Consider the following 13,923-nt stretch of genomic DNA (forward strand, 5'->3'; position numbering starts at 1 on the left):
TTTCTCCAGATCTACAAAGACACAATCCAGCTCCTTCTGACCTTCTCTGTACTTCTCTATCAACATCCTCGAAGCAAATACTGCATCTGTGGTACTCTTTTTTGGCATGAAACCATACTGCTGCTCACAAATGTTCACCTCTGCCCTCAGCCTAGCTTCAACTACTCTCCCATAGCTTCATTGTGTGGCTCATTAATTTTATTCCTCTGTAGTTGTCACAACTCTGCACGTCTCCCTTGTTCTTAAAAATGGGTACCAACACACTTCTCCTCCATTCCTCAGGCATCTTCTCACTATCTAAGATCCTGTCGAACAACCCAGTCAGAAATTCTATTGCTACCTCTCCTAGACACTTCCATACCGCCACAAGTATGTCATCAGGACCAAGTGCCTTTCTACACTTCATCCTCTTCAATGCCCTTCTCACTTTATCCTTACTAATCTTTGCTACTTTCTGTCCACAACAGTCACCTCTTCTATTCTTTACTCTGTCTCATTTTCCTCATTCATCAACTCTTCAAAGTACTCTTTCCATCTTCCCATCACACTACTGGCATCTGTCAACACACTTCCATCCCTATCCTTTATTACCCTAATCTGTTGCACATCATTCCCATCTCTGTCTCTTTACCTTGCCAACCTGTATAGATTGGTCTCTCCCTCCTTACTATCCAACCTAGCATACAAGTCAATGTAAGCCCCTTGTTTGGCCTTTGCCACGTCTACTTTCACCCTACTCTGCATTTCCCTGTACTCCTGTCTATTTTCTTCAGTCCTCTCAGTGCCCCACTTCTTCTTAGCTAACATTTTTTTCTGGATCCACTTCTGCACCTCCTCATTCCACCACAAGTGGACACAACAAGGACTGTCCTACTTGTCTCCCTGATCACATTTGCTGTAGTAACTCCTTCCTGAAAGTCATACAACACTCTTCCTTTTTCAGCTTCCACCATTTCGTCCTCTACTCTTTCATCCTACACACTAACATCCTATGCTGTCTGGCTACACTCTCACCTCCCACTACTTTGCAGTCAGGCTTGGGGAGTAACGGAATACATGTATCGCCGTTACGTAATCAGATTGCAAAAAATATGTATTCCATTACAGTTACAGGAAAAAATGTAATCAGATTACAGGTACATTTATTAAAAATGGGGATTACTTTGAGGATTACAATTTCTACGATGACAGAGAGCGCGAAAGAGGGCAAGAGAGAGAGAGACAGAGTGAGAGAGAGAGAGAGAGATAGATAGATAGAGAGAGAGAGAGAAGGACAGAATGAGAGAGAGAGAGAGAGAGAAGGACAGAACGAGAGACAAAGCGTGCACGCCTGCGCTAGTGGGACCGTTGCTACATGTCGGGGAGGTGGGAAAGAACGAACTGACTAGTCGTGTCCTCCACACGCAGGCAGTTTGAAAAAGCTTCAGGGATGGGAGGAAGAAATAGCGACCGGTATTCACTGGAATTTACTCGGAGCGGAAGTTTGAGCTGAGAGTCCAGCGGCATGCTACGCGCTGTAGCTTCTTGCTACCTAGCCCACTAGCCTACAACCATAATGTGAGTTACACCTTCCAAACAAATCTTCCTCCCACCAATTCACTATTTAAACATCATACACAACATATACACGGCTAAATTTATGACTGGGATAAAAGTTCATTTTGCAGTTGATGTCACACATCGTCATCCTCATTGGATGTCTGTCTGTCTGTCAATCAATAGCCTACATGCTTTTTAATTACACAAGGATTTTTATTTGTAGGCTGCCCGGGTCCCTATCACCTGCAAATAGCAGGGACACATTGTATAGAATATATATTGTGGTGATATTTATCTTTATTTTGTCTTCATGAGCATACTCAATATTGGAGTAATCCAAAAGTAATCCAGTTACATTACTTTAATATTATGGTACTTGGATTACATTACTGACTACATTTTTATCAGGTAACTTGTAACTGTAATGGATTACATTTTAAAAGTAACCCTCCCAACCCTGTTTGCAGTCACTGATCTCCTTCAGATTACACCATCTACACAAGGTATAGTCTACCTATGTACTCCTACCTCCACTCTTGTAGGTCACCCTAGGTTCCTGGCTCTTCTGGAGGAAAGTATTCACGACAGCCATTTCCATTCTTTTTGCAAAGTCAACCAGCATCTGTCCTTCTGCGTTCCTCTCTTGGATATCAAACGTGCCCATCACCTCCTCATCACCTCTGTTTCCTGTACCGTGTCCATTGAATGTCTGCACCAATGACAACTCTCTCACATCTAGGGATGCTCTGCATCATTTCATCAAGGTCCAACCAAAACTTTTCCTTCTCCTTCAGCTCACATCCTACCTGTGGCGCATACCCACTAACAACAATGATCATCACACCTTCGATTCCTAGCTTAAGGCTCATCACTCTATCTGACACTCTTTTTACCTCCAGGGCGTTCCTACCAAACTCCTCCTTCACGATAACTCCTACTCCATTTCTGTTCCTATCTACACCATGATAGAATAACTTGAACCCTGCTTCTAAACTTCTAGCTTTGCTCCCTTTCCACCTGGTCTCCTGAACACACAATATGTCCACCTTCCTCCTCTGGAGCATGTCAACCAGCTACCTTTTCCTGTCATAGTTCCAACATTCAAAGTCCCTACTCAGTCTTAGACTCTTGGTGTTCCTCTTCTCTTTCCTCCTACGACTACATTTCTCCTTCTTCGACCAACAGTAGTCCAGTTTCAGGCTAGGCTGCCTGTCTGCTATCGCGAGATGCTGTGACTATCGCGAGACCTACAGCGAGACCGGGAATACCCAACATGGCAGCGCCCTGCTGCTAAGATAGAACTAGCTCTATTATGCTAAACCAAATCTGAATTTAACCACCATATAACTTGGCTTTTCTCTTCTCTCTTTCTTCCGGCAGATTTGGAACACCACCCAGCGTGGAGGACCTTGAACGATTCATCGACGGATATTTTTACAGCTGCGCGATGGAGGATCTTTCCTTTGAGAAAAACCTTCCAAGAAGAGAAAAAATGACTCAGCGACAGACACGTACGATCTAACCACTACGGACGTTTCGGTCAGTATACTGGACTCCATAATTAAAAAAACTAGATGTCCTCTGCCTCGAGGACGTTAAAGAATTAAAGGTAAGTTTGGAATTCGTCGGCCAACAGGTAAGTGACCTCCAACGAGATAATGCTGAGTTACGCTCTTCACTCGCGACTGTTTCAGCCAAGTTGGAAACGATTAAAAAGGAGAATAAAACGCTAAAAGAAACGGTTTTGAATGTCTAATCCCGTAGCATGCGGGAGAATTTAATATTCTCAGGCATATCCGAGAATACCTCTGACAATTCAGAGGTCGAGATAAAAAAAATTAGACGGTAAATAATATCTCTTTTCACGGGTACATCGGCTTGGAGCCCATAGGGGCAACAAACCCCGAAACCTGAGCGGCGAAAGGTACTGTTTCCTATAATGAGACAAAATAGGCAGGAGGGTAAATGGACTACGATAGTCGTTGATAAGCTATACATCGATGGCCAACTATTTCGTAACCCCAACTCCACTCCCTGGCTGTTCTAATTGGCATTGGTGGAACTAAACTTTGTTTGATTATTAGATGTATACATATATTGTATATGTGGTTATAAAGCCTAAAATATGAATACTCATTATGTTTAGGCTATATTACAAATATAATATTAATACATAACTAGAAAAATTTCCGCGGAAATTTTAAATGGGACTGCTGAGTCTTGCAAGGTGGAAAGACGCATGTAGTACTTTTAGCAATAATAGTAGTAGTAGGACTTTTAGGAGTAGCAAGTACTTGTAGTAGTAGTAGAAAGTAGTATTAGTAGTACTTGTAGTTGTAGTAATTTTAGTAATAGTCAGATGGCCAAGATGGCTGCCGACCCGGATGGGCGAGGGGGAGAGAGTCTTTGGCGTACCTAATCAATTGGCCAAGATGGCCGCCACCCTGGGCGAGCGGAGTGGCGAGAATCGTTGGCGTACCTAATCAGTGGTGTTCCGTCCCTCCGCGTGGTGGGGTGGGCGCGGGTGCCCTCTCCGCTCCGCTGCCCGGCCCCCTCTTCGGCGCGGATGCCTGGGTGCGGTGTGTCCCCGGGGTCTGGGGTCGGGGGCTGGGGGGCTGTCGGTTGGTGGGGGTGGGGGCAGGGGGCGGCTTGGTTGGTGGGGGGGTGGTGGTGGGGGTGCCGGGGTGGGGGGTGTCTGGGGATTTGGGGACCTGGGGGCGGTTGGGGCTGGGTCGCGGGGGGAGCGGGGGTTGTGGGCCGGTGGGGTGCCTGGTGGGCCTGCAGTGCCCCGTCCTGCTGCGTTGGGTTGGGGGCGCGGGCCGCGTTGGGGTGGGGGGCGGTCCTGCTCCGGGGTTTGCTCTCCGGCCGGTGGCCCCTGCGGGGCCCGGGGGTCGTCCTTTGGCGCGGCCGCGGCCTGGGGGGCCCTGAGGTGTTGCGCTTGCTCTGTCCTGGCGGGGGTCGACGGCTCCCCTCTTTGGTGGAGATTTTCATGCATGCTAGATCCACCACACCAGCATCTATCGAGACTCAGACACAATTTGTTTCTCCCTCAGGTCATTGATTCGGTGGAGGCTGGTGTCTGTGGATCTCACTCTGCTTCGTCTGTCCTTTCTACCTTTCCTCAGTTTCTCCTTTGGGCCCTTGAGGTTTCCCTGATTTGTTGGAGTTTGGATGTCTCTGGGGTTGGTGAAGGTTAGTGGCCCGGTGGGTGGTGTCTGGTCGGTGCTGGGCTTCGCTTTTCTTTCTTTTCTTTGGTCCCCCTTCGGGTCTCCTGGCGGCCCCACGACTCTGGCTGGATTTTGAAGTGTTTGGTTTAGGTGAACGGTATGGGAATTCTTATTTATTTATTTTATTTTTTTCTCACGCACGCACGCACGCACACACACACGCACGCACACACGCACAAACGCACATACAAAAAAAAAAAAAAAAAAAAAGGGAGAACAATGATGATGACATTTCAAATTATTAATACTGAGATCTCCCAAGAAAAAAAGAAAAAAAGAAAAAAAAAAAAAAAAAAAAGGAATGTGGGGCGCGTGATGGCTCCAAGTCAAAAATGGGTGTGCGTTCTTAAAGCGACAGTGAGATATTTTTAGTTTCTGTTGATTATGGTCTGGATAACTTCCACATTTCTTGACCGATTTTTGTCGTTTAAATTTTAAACTGTTCAGCTCATTTACATTTTTTTAAATACATTTTCAGGGACGGTGAAATACTTTTAGTTGATGTTGATTATGGTTAACTTCCACATTTCTTGAGCGATTCCAGTCGTTTAAATTTTAAACTGTTCAGCTCATTTACAAATTCAAATGTGTGTGTGTGAAAGTGCATTTTTCTTAAAGGGACAGTGAGATATTTTTAGTTGATGTTGATTATGGTTAACTTCCACATTTCTTGAGCGATTCCAGTGGTTTAAATTTTAAACTGTTCAGCTCATTTACAAGAGTCAGCAGTCCCATTCAAAATTTCCGCGGGATTTTTTCTAGTTGATGTTCATGATGCTGAACGTCTGCTCACACACGTAGGTTGAGCCAAACAACACCAGCATCTTCTGTGCCGTCCTCCGGAGGTTTGGAAACGCGGCTTCGTTCAGTGAGGCATAAAAGTCATTCAGTTTAAGAGACTTGAACTTCTCCTTTGAAGCAGAGTCAGACTGAAGATCGATCAGTTCCAACTGCAGCTCCGGCGGTGCTGTTTCAGGCTCTTGTGACAGGGGACAGGACACCAGCTGAAGTGATGAGGCAATTTGTTTAAAATCAGACAAGCGATGGCAGAATTCTCTGTGCAGGTTGTCCAGTGATTTGCAGTATTTATTCGTGTTTTGGATGGTCCCTTTCTGCACGGCTAGTGTGGGGAAATGAGCGAAAGATTTGTTTGACATTTGTCTGGAGAATAAAATCAGCTTGGATTTGAAGGCGCTCACATTTGTGTACATGTTGTGCAGTTGTCCAGTGATTTGCAGTATTTATTCGTGTTTTGGATGGTCCCTTTCTGCACGGCTAGTGTGGGGAAATGAGCGAAAGATTTGTTTGACATTTGTCTGGAGAATAAAATCAGCTTGGATTTGAAGGCGCTCACATTTGTGTACATGTTGTGCACAAACTGATCTTTCCCCTGTAGCTTCACGTTCAGCTCATTCAGGTGTGAAAATATGTCCACAGCAAACGCAAAGTCACAAAGCCAGTTCACGTCACTCAACTCTGAATATTCTTCGGATTTTCCCATTAACTCCAAAAATGAGCTTATCTCCTCTTTGAGCTCCCACACTCGTTGTAACACTCTTCCCAAACTTAACCAGCGGACACGAGAGTGGTAAAGTAGGTCCTGGTGACCCGCATCGGTTTCCTCCAACAGTGTAACAAACTGACGATGATTAAGTCCCCTCACTCGTATGAAGTTAACAAGTTTTACAACTGGATCGACAACGTGATTAAGCTGCAACACAGACTTACACAGAGACTCCTGGTGAATGATGCAGTGAAGGAAAATAACGTCCTGCTCAGGGTTTTGCTCCTTCACTTTATCCTGGATCCTTTTCCGACGTTTTTTCCTGTTAAATTTAGCAATCCATCCGTGGTGACATTGGAAAGTTTACTCCAAGGAAGCTTCATCCTCTCAATGACAGCAGACACATGTGCATACAAGTCCTCTCCTCGCGTTTTCCCCTTCAGCGACTCCATGCTCAAAAGCTCCTCAGTTATCTCAAAACTGTCGTTTATCCCTCGGATGAAAATTAGGAGCTGAGCAGTGTCTTTTATGTCGTTACTTTCATCAAGTGCCAGTGAATATAACGTAAAGGTCCCCGCCTTTTTATTTAACGTGCTCACTATATCTTCATCAATCAGTTCCACACGGCGAGTCACTGTCCTGCGTGATAAACTGATTTTTTCAAACTTGCCTTTGGTCTCCGGACACAAGAGACTTACTGTCTCTACCATACATTCTTTCAAAAACTCGCTTTCGGAGAAAGGCTTAATAGCCTTCGCCAATTCGAACGCCAGCAAAAAACCTGCCCTGGTACTTGACTCCTGAATTGAAGTTTGTCGGTGAAAAAAATTCTGCTGAGCCTGTAAATTAGCCGCCAACCTCTGTGCAGTAGCCTCCCGTTCTTGTGTTGACTGCTTGCTAGCATAATTTGCATGTTTCGTGGCAAAGTGACGGCTGATATTGTACTCTTTAAAAACCGCAATGGCTTCTTGGCATATCAGAGATACAGCCGTTGATCGGACTTCAGTGAAAAAATATCGTGTTGTCCACTCTTTATTAAACACTCGGCCCTCACCGTCCACTTTCCTTTTCTTTGGTCCGCTCATTTCTACAGACGGGGTCAGATGGCAACGGGGAAAAGAAAGTAAAGCAAAGAGTAATATTCTACACTCCACTGATGCAGCAGTCCTTCACTTTACGTGAGACCGCGCCAGCGATTTTATTTTCTGCGCCCTCGTAATTAAAGAAGCGAAATAACGCCATAATATGTGTGTTAAGAGCGACAACTTAATCGCTGTCCTGGGTACCCGCGGTAAAGCACTATTAGGAACATGAAGGGAATTTTTTTTTTTTGCATATTTTCTCTGGCCCATCCATTTTTCCTCAGGCCCACCCACAATAAAAATCCTGGTGCCGCGGCTGGTGCCACCTATTGGTGAAACGCGGGCATTGCAGGGACAAAATTAAATTAATGATTTTGAATTTTTTTCTAGCCTTATTGGATAAGTTCGGCGGGCCGGATTGAAAAGCATAACGGGCCGTATTTGGCCCGCGGGCCGGGGTTTGCCCATATCTGGATTAGGCCATCGTCCACATAAAAGTTCCTGGTAACGAAGTGCACTGCATCTTGGCCGTATTCCTCTTCTCCAATTTGTGATTCTCTGTGAAGCCCGTATATTGCAACAGAGGGAGATTGTCAATTTCCAAACACATGAACTGTCATGCGGTACTCTATGTTGCGATGGTCCGCTCTAACTGTGAAACAGTAGAACATCTGCTCCACATCTGCGGTAATGGCAACGAGCTCTTGACGGGATATTATGAGTACCCCTAGCAAGGCATTATTGAGATCTGGGCCACATAAGAGGACGTCATTGTGTGTGATGCCCTCATGTTTGGCGCTTGAGTCAAAAATCACTCGAATCTGACTCGGTTTTTGTGGATGGTACACCCCGAACATTGGGAGGTATCAACACTCTTCTTCATGCTTTAAGGGAGGTGCAACTTGTGCTTGTTGATTGTCGAGGATTTTTTGCATGAACTGCACAAAATGCTCTCTCATTATAGTTTTTTTTGACTAGGCTTCGTTTTAGTGTATTGAGTCTTTTTAAAGCCTGCTCACGATTGTTTGGTAAGCGCTGTCTGGGAGTAATAAAGGGAAGAGGCGCAACCCAGCTGTTTGTCTCATCCTGATACATTTCGTTTTGCATTATAGTGAGAAACTGTTCATCTTGCTGTGAGGGGGTGAGTTTTTCATCATTCCTACTCTTGATGAAGACTGTGTCGCCAAGGTTGTCAGTTTTTATTGCTTGGTAACTATCTGCGCAGTCTTGGATGTCCTTTAGAAGCTTAACGGAATTTTATTTTATCTGCAGGACGTTGGTGCATGGGCTGAGATATGATGAACGACCATTGATCAATGTGTTAGTTTTGTATGTCTTAACTAAAGCTGATTTGTGTGCTCCATTTAAACACACGTTACCCACGATGACCCAGCCAAGGTCGAGTCGCTGGCCAAAGGGTGCGTTGTGAGGCCCATTGCACTGATCTCTCACTTTGTGCAGTCTAAGGATGTCCCTACCTAATAGCAGCATCATTTGTGCATTTGGGTCTATTGGATGTAATTTGTGAGACAGTCCCTTTCAATGTGGGTGGTACCGTGCAATCTCAGGTGAGGGAATCTCGGAACGATCTTTAGGTATCATATCACATGCTAGCATTGGAGGGAGTGGCAATGTTGTGTTACCATTAATTGACTCAATAATAAAGTATTTAACTTTTCTTCCTTTCACTTCTAAAACACAGATTTAGCCTGAGCTGCTGACAAAAAGGAGAAGCTAGGATCATTTCTTATGCGTGCTTGCTCTACAAAAGATAAAAAATGGTGGAAATATGACATTGAACTGCTCTTTATATGCGGATGCACGGCAATTCATTAGCATTCTAGACAGTAAGGGAGCTTCTCCACTATGGGATTTGCCTTACGTGGGCCAACGCCTCCACCGAGTAAGTGCTCTTCAGGAGTCTCATTGCAAACTGACGTCAACACAAGTGAATAAGACGTAATACACCTTTTCCCACAAGAGGGTGTAAAAAGCCAACACAAATCAGTACCACTACAAGATAACAAATTATAACATAAACTATAAATTTTTTTAACTAATTTCTTTAATGGATTACACAAATATGTGTACTACCTTTCCAGTAATTAACAAGTAAAAAACAAAAAGGCTTTTGAACAAATACGTAAAATAAAAAACTTAAAAAAAGATAAACATTTGCAATTTTAGCATGTTTCAGTCGACTATTAATTTCACCAAAAGCACACGTTATTAGGCTTAAATGTATTTTTCTTTGATTAATACCTGTGCATTTATGACACATACCAAGTGCGTGTTAATTATTGCGCATCATGACTGCATTGCACATCACAAATAATTGGAACTTAGTTTTAAAATGAGTTACAAATCACTTGCTCCTTATGATTTGCAGCAGAAGAGATGTATTTACAAATTACTTGGGTTCTAATAACATGTGTTTACAAATTATTAACTAACAAAATGAAAAGATTTATTCCTAGTCTTTCAAAATTTTCTAATTATTAATTCAACATGAGTTTTCATGACTTCATCTTTCACTAATGCATTAAAAAATGATTAACTAACAATCGCTATAATAAAGTCTTACCCTGAATTTTACCCCTTGAAAAGTCTTCTGGCTGTGGTAAGGCAGTCCTCATGCGGTTCTGTCTCTGCGACTTCAAGCTGCTTGCTGTCCCTGTGGCTGATGTACAGTCACAGTGCACAGTATAAACCCTCCGTGATGGCACTTTTTCAGTTAACTATATGTGCTAAGACTTGCCTCAGCAGCCATACATTTGTGTAAGAGCTTTTAAATGGCACCTACGTTAACCCACAGGAGTTGGGTATCCCGGGGTCCACAAAGAACGCGCGGGTGGGAGGGTTTGTGTTTGTGAAGCACTTTGTGTTGCTATTAAGTATGAAAGGTGCTATACAAATAAAAGATTAACACATTTAAAAAGTGTGATCAGTGTTGTATGTGTTAAAATTCTACCAAACCATAGCACTGCCTTACGACGGCATCTTAGGGCCACGTATAAATATACTGTATATTTAGGTATAAATATATATTTTTTTTAGAAAGCGGGGGCAATATTCCAAGAAAAAAAACTTGCAATTTGCCACTTTATAAAGTGGCAAATTTGCGACTTTAAAAAGTGGCAGATTTGTGAGAAAAAAACTCAGAAACTTACAAGAAATACACGTATCGTAACTATAGTCTAAAGTGAGGATTCGTTGGTGGTTAATGGGACTATAAAATAAAAAGGATGGGGAGGGAATCGTTCTTAATTTAAACTTTACTTGTCATACACGGCAGCTAAAGCTACAACACTTCCTGATCCCCTATCAGCTGAATAAACACTAACCAATCAGAAGCTAGTATATTTTAGGTAAATGCAAGTGCATGACGGAGAGCAGCAGATTCAACACACCAACTTTAGGTACTTGTACAAAAAAATACCAAAATGTTTGAATGTGTAAATAATAATCTGGAAACATAAATGTACAAGTAAATATTTATTTTAACAAATTAACCTAAATGCGTGATCCTCGGGGTGTGGACCTTTGCAAAGCGAGGCGTCGCTAGCCGTACCTAATGGTTCAAAGAGCGAATGCTTAATGATATGGTTAATCTCTGCTAAAGCAATTACTATCTCGTTATTTGAAAACCCGACCGAAAAGTATTGGCATAAACATCCGAGAAGCACACCGTGTATTTCTCGTAAATTTCAGAGTTTTTTTCTCAGAATATTGCCCCGCCTTCTGAAAAATATATATTTATACGTGGTCCTGATACGCTGTCATACACCCTCTCCCCTGATGGTATAAAGTAAAATGTATCACAATACCATTACAGTATAAAAAAAAATTCAATTTGTCAAACAACATAGCTTGTATAGCCTGTCTGAGATGTTAAAAAAAGGATCAAAACGGTTCCAGTTCCCGATTTTATTCCTCACCAAAAGTTACATGAATTAACACAGTATGGCTATAAATCTATTTTAATAAGCCTGTTAGTAGAGAATGCACTGTAAAATATAAACGGAAATTCTCTTTCATTTTAATAGCTTTTGGGAGTCTCATATTTATCAGGAAAGGGAAGACTGATGTATCCACTCCCAACTACAAGCGGCAGGATTCCAGCGTTGGGAACGACATTCCATGATAGGGTCAACGTGATGTTCTTGTTGGCCCTGTACGAAAAATATCAGTCATATCAGTTATTGGCCTTGGCACAAAACACACAACATATCATGACAAGTGTCAGTTTATACATGTACAAACAGACACTGGAATGGCTGTCCCCTCAACATACATTTAATGTTTAAGTCGCTGGCAACAAAAAATGCTTGTTGCCAGACAACACCATCTGCAATGCAAACCTACCATCATAGATAAATGTCTTGCCAATGCAACACTCAAAATTTTATTTATTTTGTTGCTAGTTTAATAATTGATTAATCAACTGTCAGAAATGTACATAAGTTGTCCCATATTTACTCTTTTAGTAATTGCAAAGCATTTATACAGCAGTGTGACCTATGTTTGAACCATGTGGGTTGGTCGTCTGGAGAGAAGAAGCTGCAGTTGTAACACAGGAACTTATTACAAGATAGCGGCTGGAACATTTTGTGGTTGAACTGGGAAATTTGAGTGAAACTTTCCGCGCTGAAGAAAAACGCTTGCATTATTGTCTGTGCAATGACTCATATCTGGGATTATTGTGACGTTGCTGCTATGTGCTTCCCAAAATTCTTTAGAGCAGCAACGTCTGTGTAGGGAACGCCCTGTAAAAAAATAGCTTTATAGTCCGGAAAACACATAAATAAAATATACAAGTCTGCTGATGTTATGTGTAAATTGCGAAGTATAGTAAATGAGCATTGTCTTAACTTTTAAAATTCCAACGTGGACCGCTACGACGGCGTATTAGGGCCACGTATGAATATATATATTGGGTGGGGGCAATATTCCAAGGAAAACCTTGCAAATTTGCGAATGTGAATAAGTGTGAATAAGTGGCAAACTTGACATCTACAAGCGGTTATGAATAACACAAATGTGCACATTCGACCTAGCACGGTCACAACGTGCAAGCCATCTCGTCGAGACCACTTAGCGTCCGGTTAGCAGCACGGGGAGGAAAAGAAAGGAGCAGCCAGCTTCTTGAATTTCAGTGGGCGTGACAAACCTTTTAGCAGAGGTGGTGCCACTAACCCGAGGGGGCTGGTTGAGTGCACTTCCTTGTCTTTTTGACGTCACTAAGTCACGGAAGTTTAATCTGCCCGTTTGAAGCACACATTTTAGAAAGAAGGACATGTCAAATCGGTAAAATTTCTAGAGACCCCGTTGCCAGGCTCCTGTTTGTGGACTTTTCTTCTGCCTTTAACCATGCAGCCACACATCCTTGCAGAGAAGTTGGTAACTCGCTTCAATCTGGATCACCAGCTCACCATGTGGATTATTAACTTTTTAACCAACCGATCGCAGAGGGTGCTTGTTAATGGCTCCTTCTCTCACATTCTCCACATCTCCACAAGCTGCCCTCAGGGATGTGCTTTCTCACCTCTGCTCTACATTCTTTACACCGACGACTGGCCCACTCAGCCCAACTGTCATCTGATAAAATTTGCTGATGACACTGCCCTGCTCTCGTTGCTGTCTGCCCCCAATCTACACCACAGCTCGGTTCTGCAGGATTTCATCACCTGGTGTGAGGATGCTTTGCTCCTGCTGAACTCTTCTAAGACCAAAGAACTGGTCATATATTTTCCAACAAGCAGAGACAACTGGCAGTGGCTGTCACTACCACTATCCGGGGTGATCCTGTGGAGGAATACACATACTTGGATACAATATTTGATTGCCTCTTGAGGTTTTCCTCCAACATCGAAATGATCATTAAGAAGTGCCATCAAATGCAATATCTGCTCAGGAAACAGTTATTTTGGGCTCAAAAAGGACATTCTCCTGACCTTTTATCATACATTCATTGAGAGTATTTTAACCTTCTCATTTCCCTCTTGGTTCCACTCCATCACCCTGCGAGACCGGACAAGCCTACTTAATATTACCAAGGTCTGTTCAAAAATCATTGGACACCCTGTTAGAGCCTTGTCTTCCTTTTGTGACCAACAAACCTTACGCTTTGCCTAATGAATTCTGCTTGACCTCTCCCACTGGCTTCACCCAATGTTTGAATGGCTCCCATCAGGCCGCAGGCAGGCTGAGATGCCCAAGCAGTAGAACACAGCGGAGGAGGGCTACATTTGTCCCCAGAGCAGTAAATCTCTTGAACAGTGACCCCTGCCTGCCCAAACTGCGACAAACTGACTGAACGCATGTAGCACTTTAGTGTGAAGCACAGAGCACTTCCATTTTTCTATTTTTTTATTGTAGCATTTTGTGTATGTTTTATGTTCGCTCCTGTAATGCCTGTCTTTTAACTCTTTGACTGACAAAAACGTTTAATAACGTTAAGTAAAATCCAAATGAGGGCTGCCAAAAACGTTAAAAGACGTTAACTATGTTTTTTGTTTTGTTTTTGTTCTTGGAAACGGGTGGAGGAAAGCCTTGTCCAGCTCTGCTGAAA

The 13,923-nt window shown here is 43.1% G+C and overlaps 2 protein-coding genes across 2 annotated transcripts in view; both read right to left on the reverse strand.

The window, feature by feature from the left end:
- Positions 1-5,796: 5,796 nt before the first annotated feature.
- LOC144054850 (general transcription factor II-I repeat domain-containing protein 2-like) lies at positions 5,797-7,355 on the reverse strand. Its single transcript, XM_077570206.1, has 2 exons — positions 6,685-7,355; positions 5,797-6,592 (listed from the first exon to the last, which is right to left on the reverse strand). Exons 1-2 carry the CDS (start codon positions 7,353-7,355, stop codon positions 5,962-5,964), a joined length of 1,302 nt encoding a protein of 433 aa, XP_077426332.1. The 3' UTR covers positions 5,797-5,961.
- Positions 7,356-11,264: 3,909 nt separating this feature from the next.
- The window catches only part of spcs3 (signal peptidase complex subunit 3), a 55,836-nt gene continuing 53,177 nt past the window's right edge, over positions 11,265-13,923 (reverse strand). Inside the window, exon 5 of the mRNA XM_077570777.1 lies at positions 11,265-11,524. Coding sequence (XP_077426903.1) covers positions 11,392-11,524 — 133 coding nt within the window. The 3' untranslated portion in view covers positions 11,265-11,391. The remainder of the gene's footprint in view (positions 11,525-13,923) is intronic.

The sequence above is a fragment of the Vanacampus margaritifer genome, chromosome 7 (genome assembly GCF_051991255.1).
Source record: "Vanacampus margaritifer isolate UIUO_Vmar chromosome 7, RoL_Vmar_1.0, whole genome shotgun sequence".
NCBI classification, from domain to species: Eukaryota; Metazoa; Chordata; class Actinopteri; order Syngnathiformes; family Syngnathidae; genus Vanacampus; species Vanacampus margaritifer.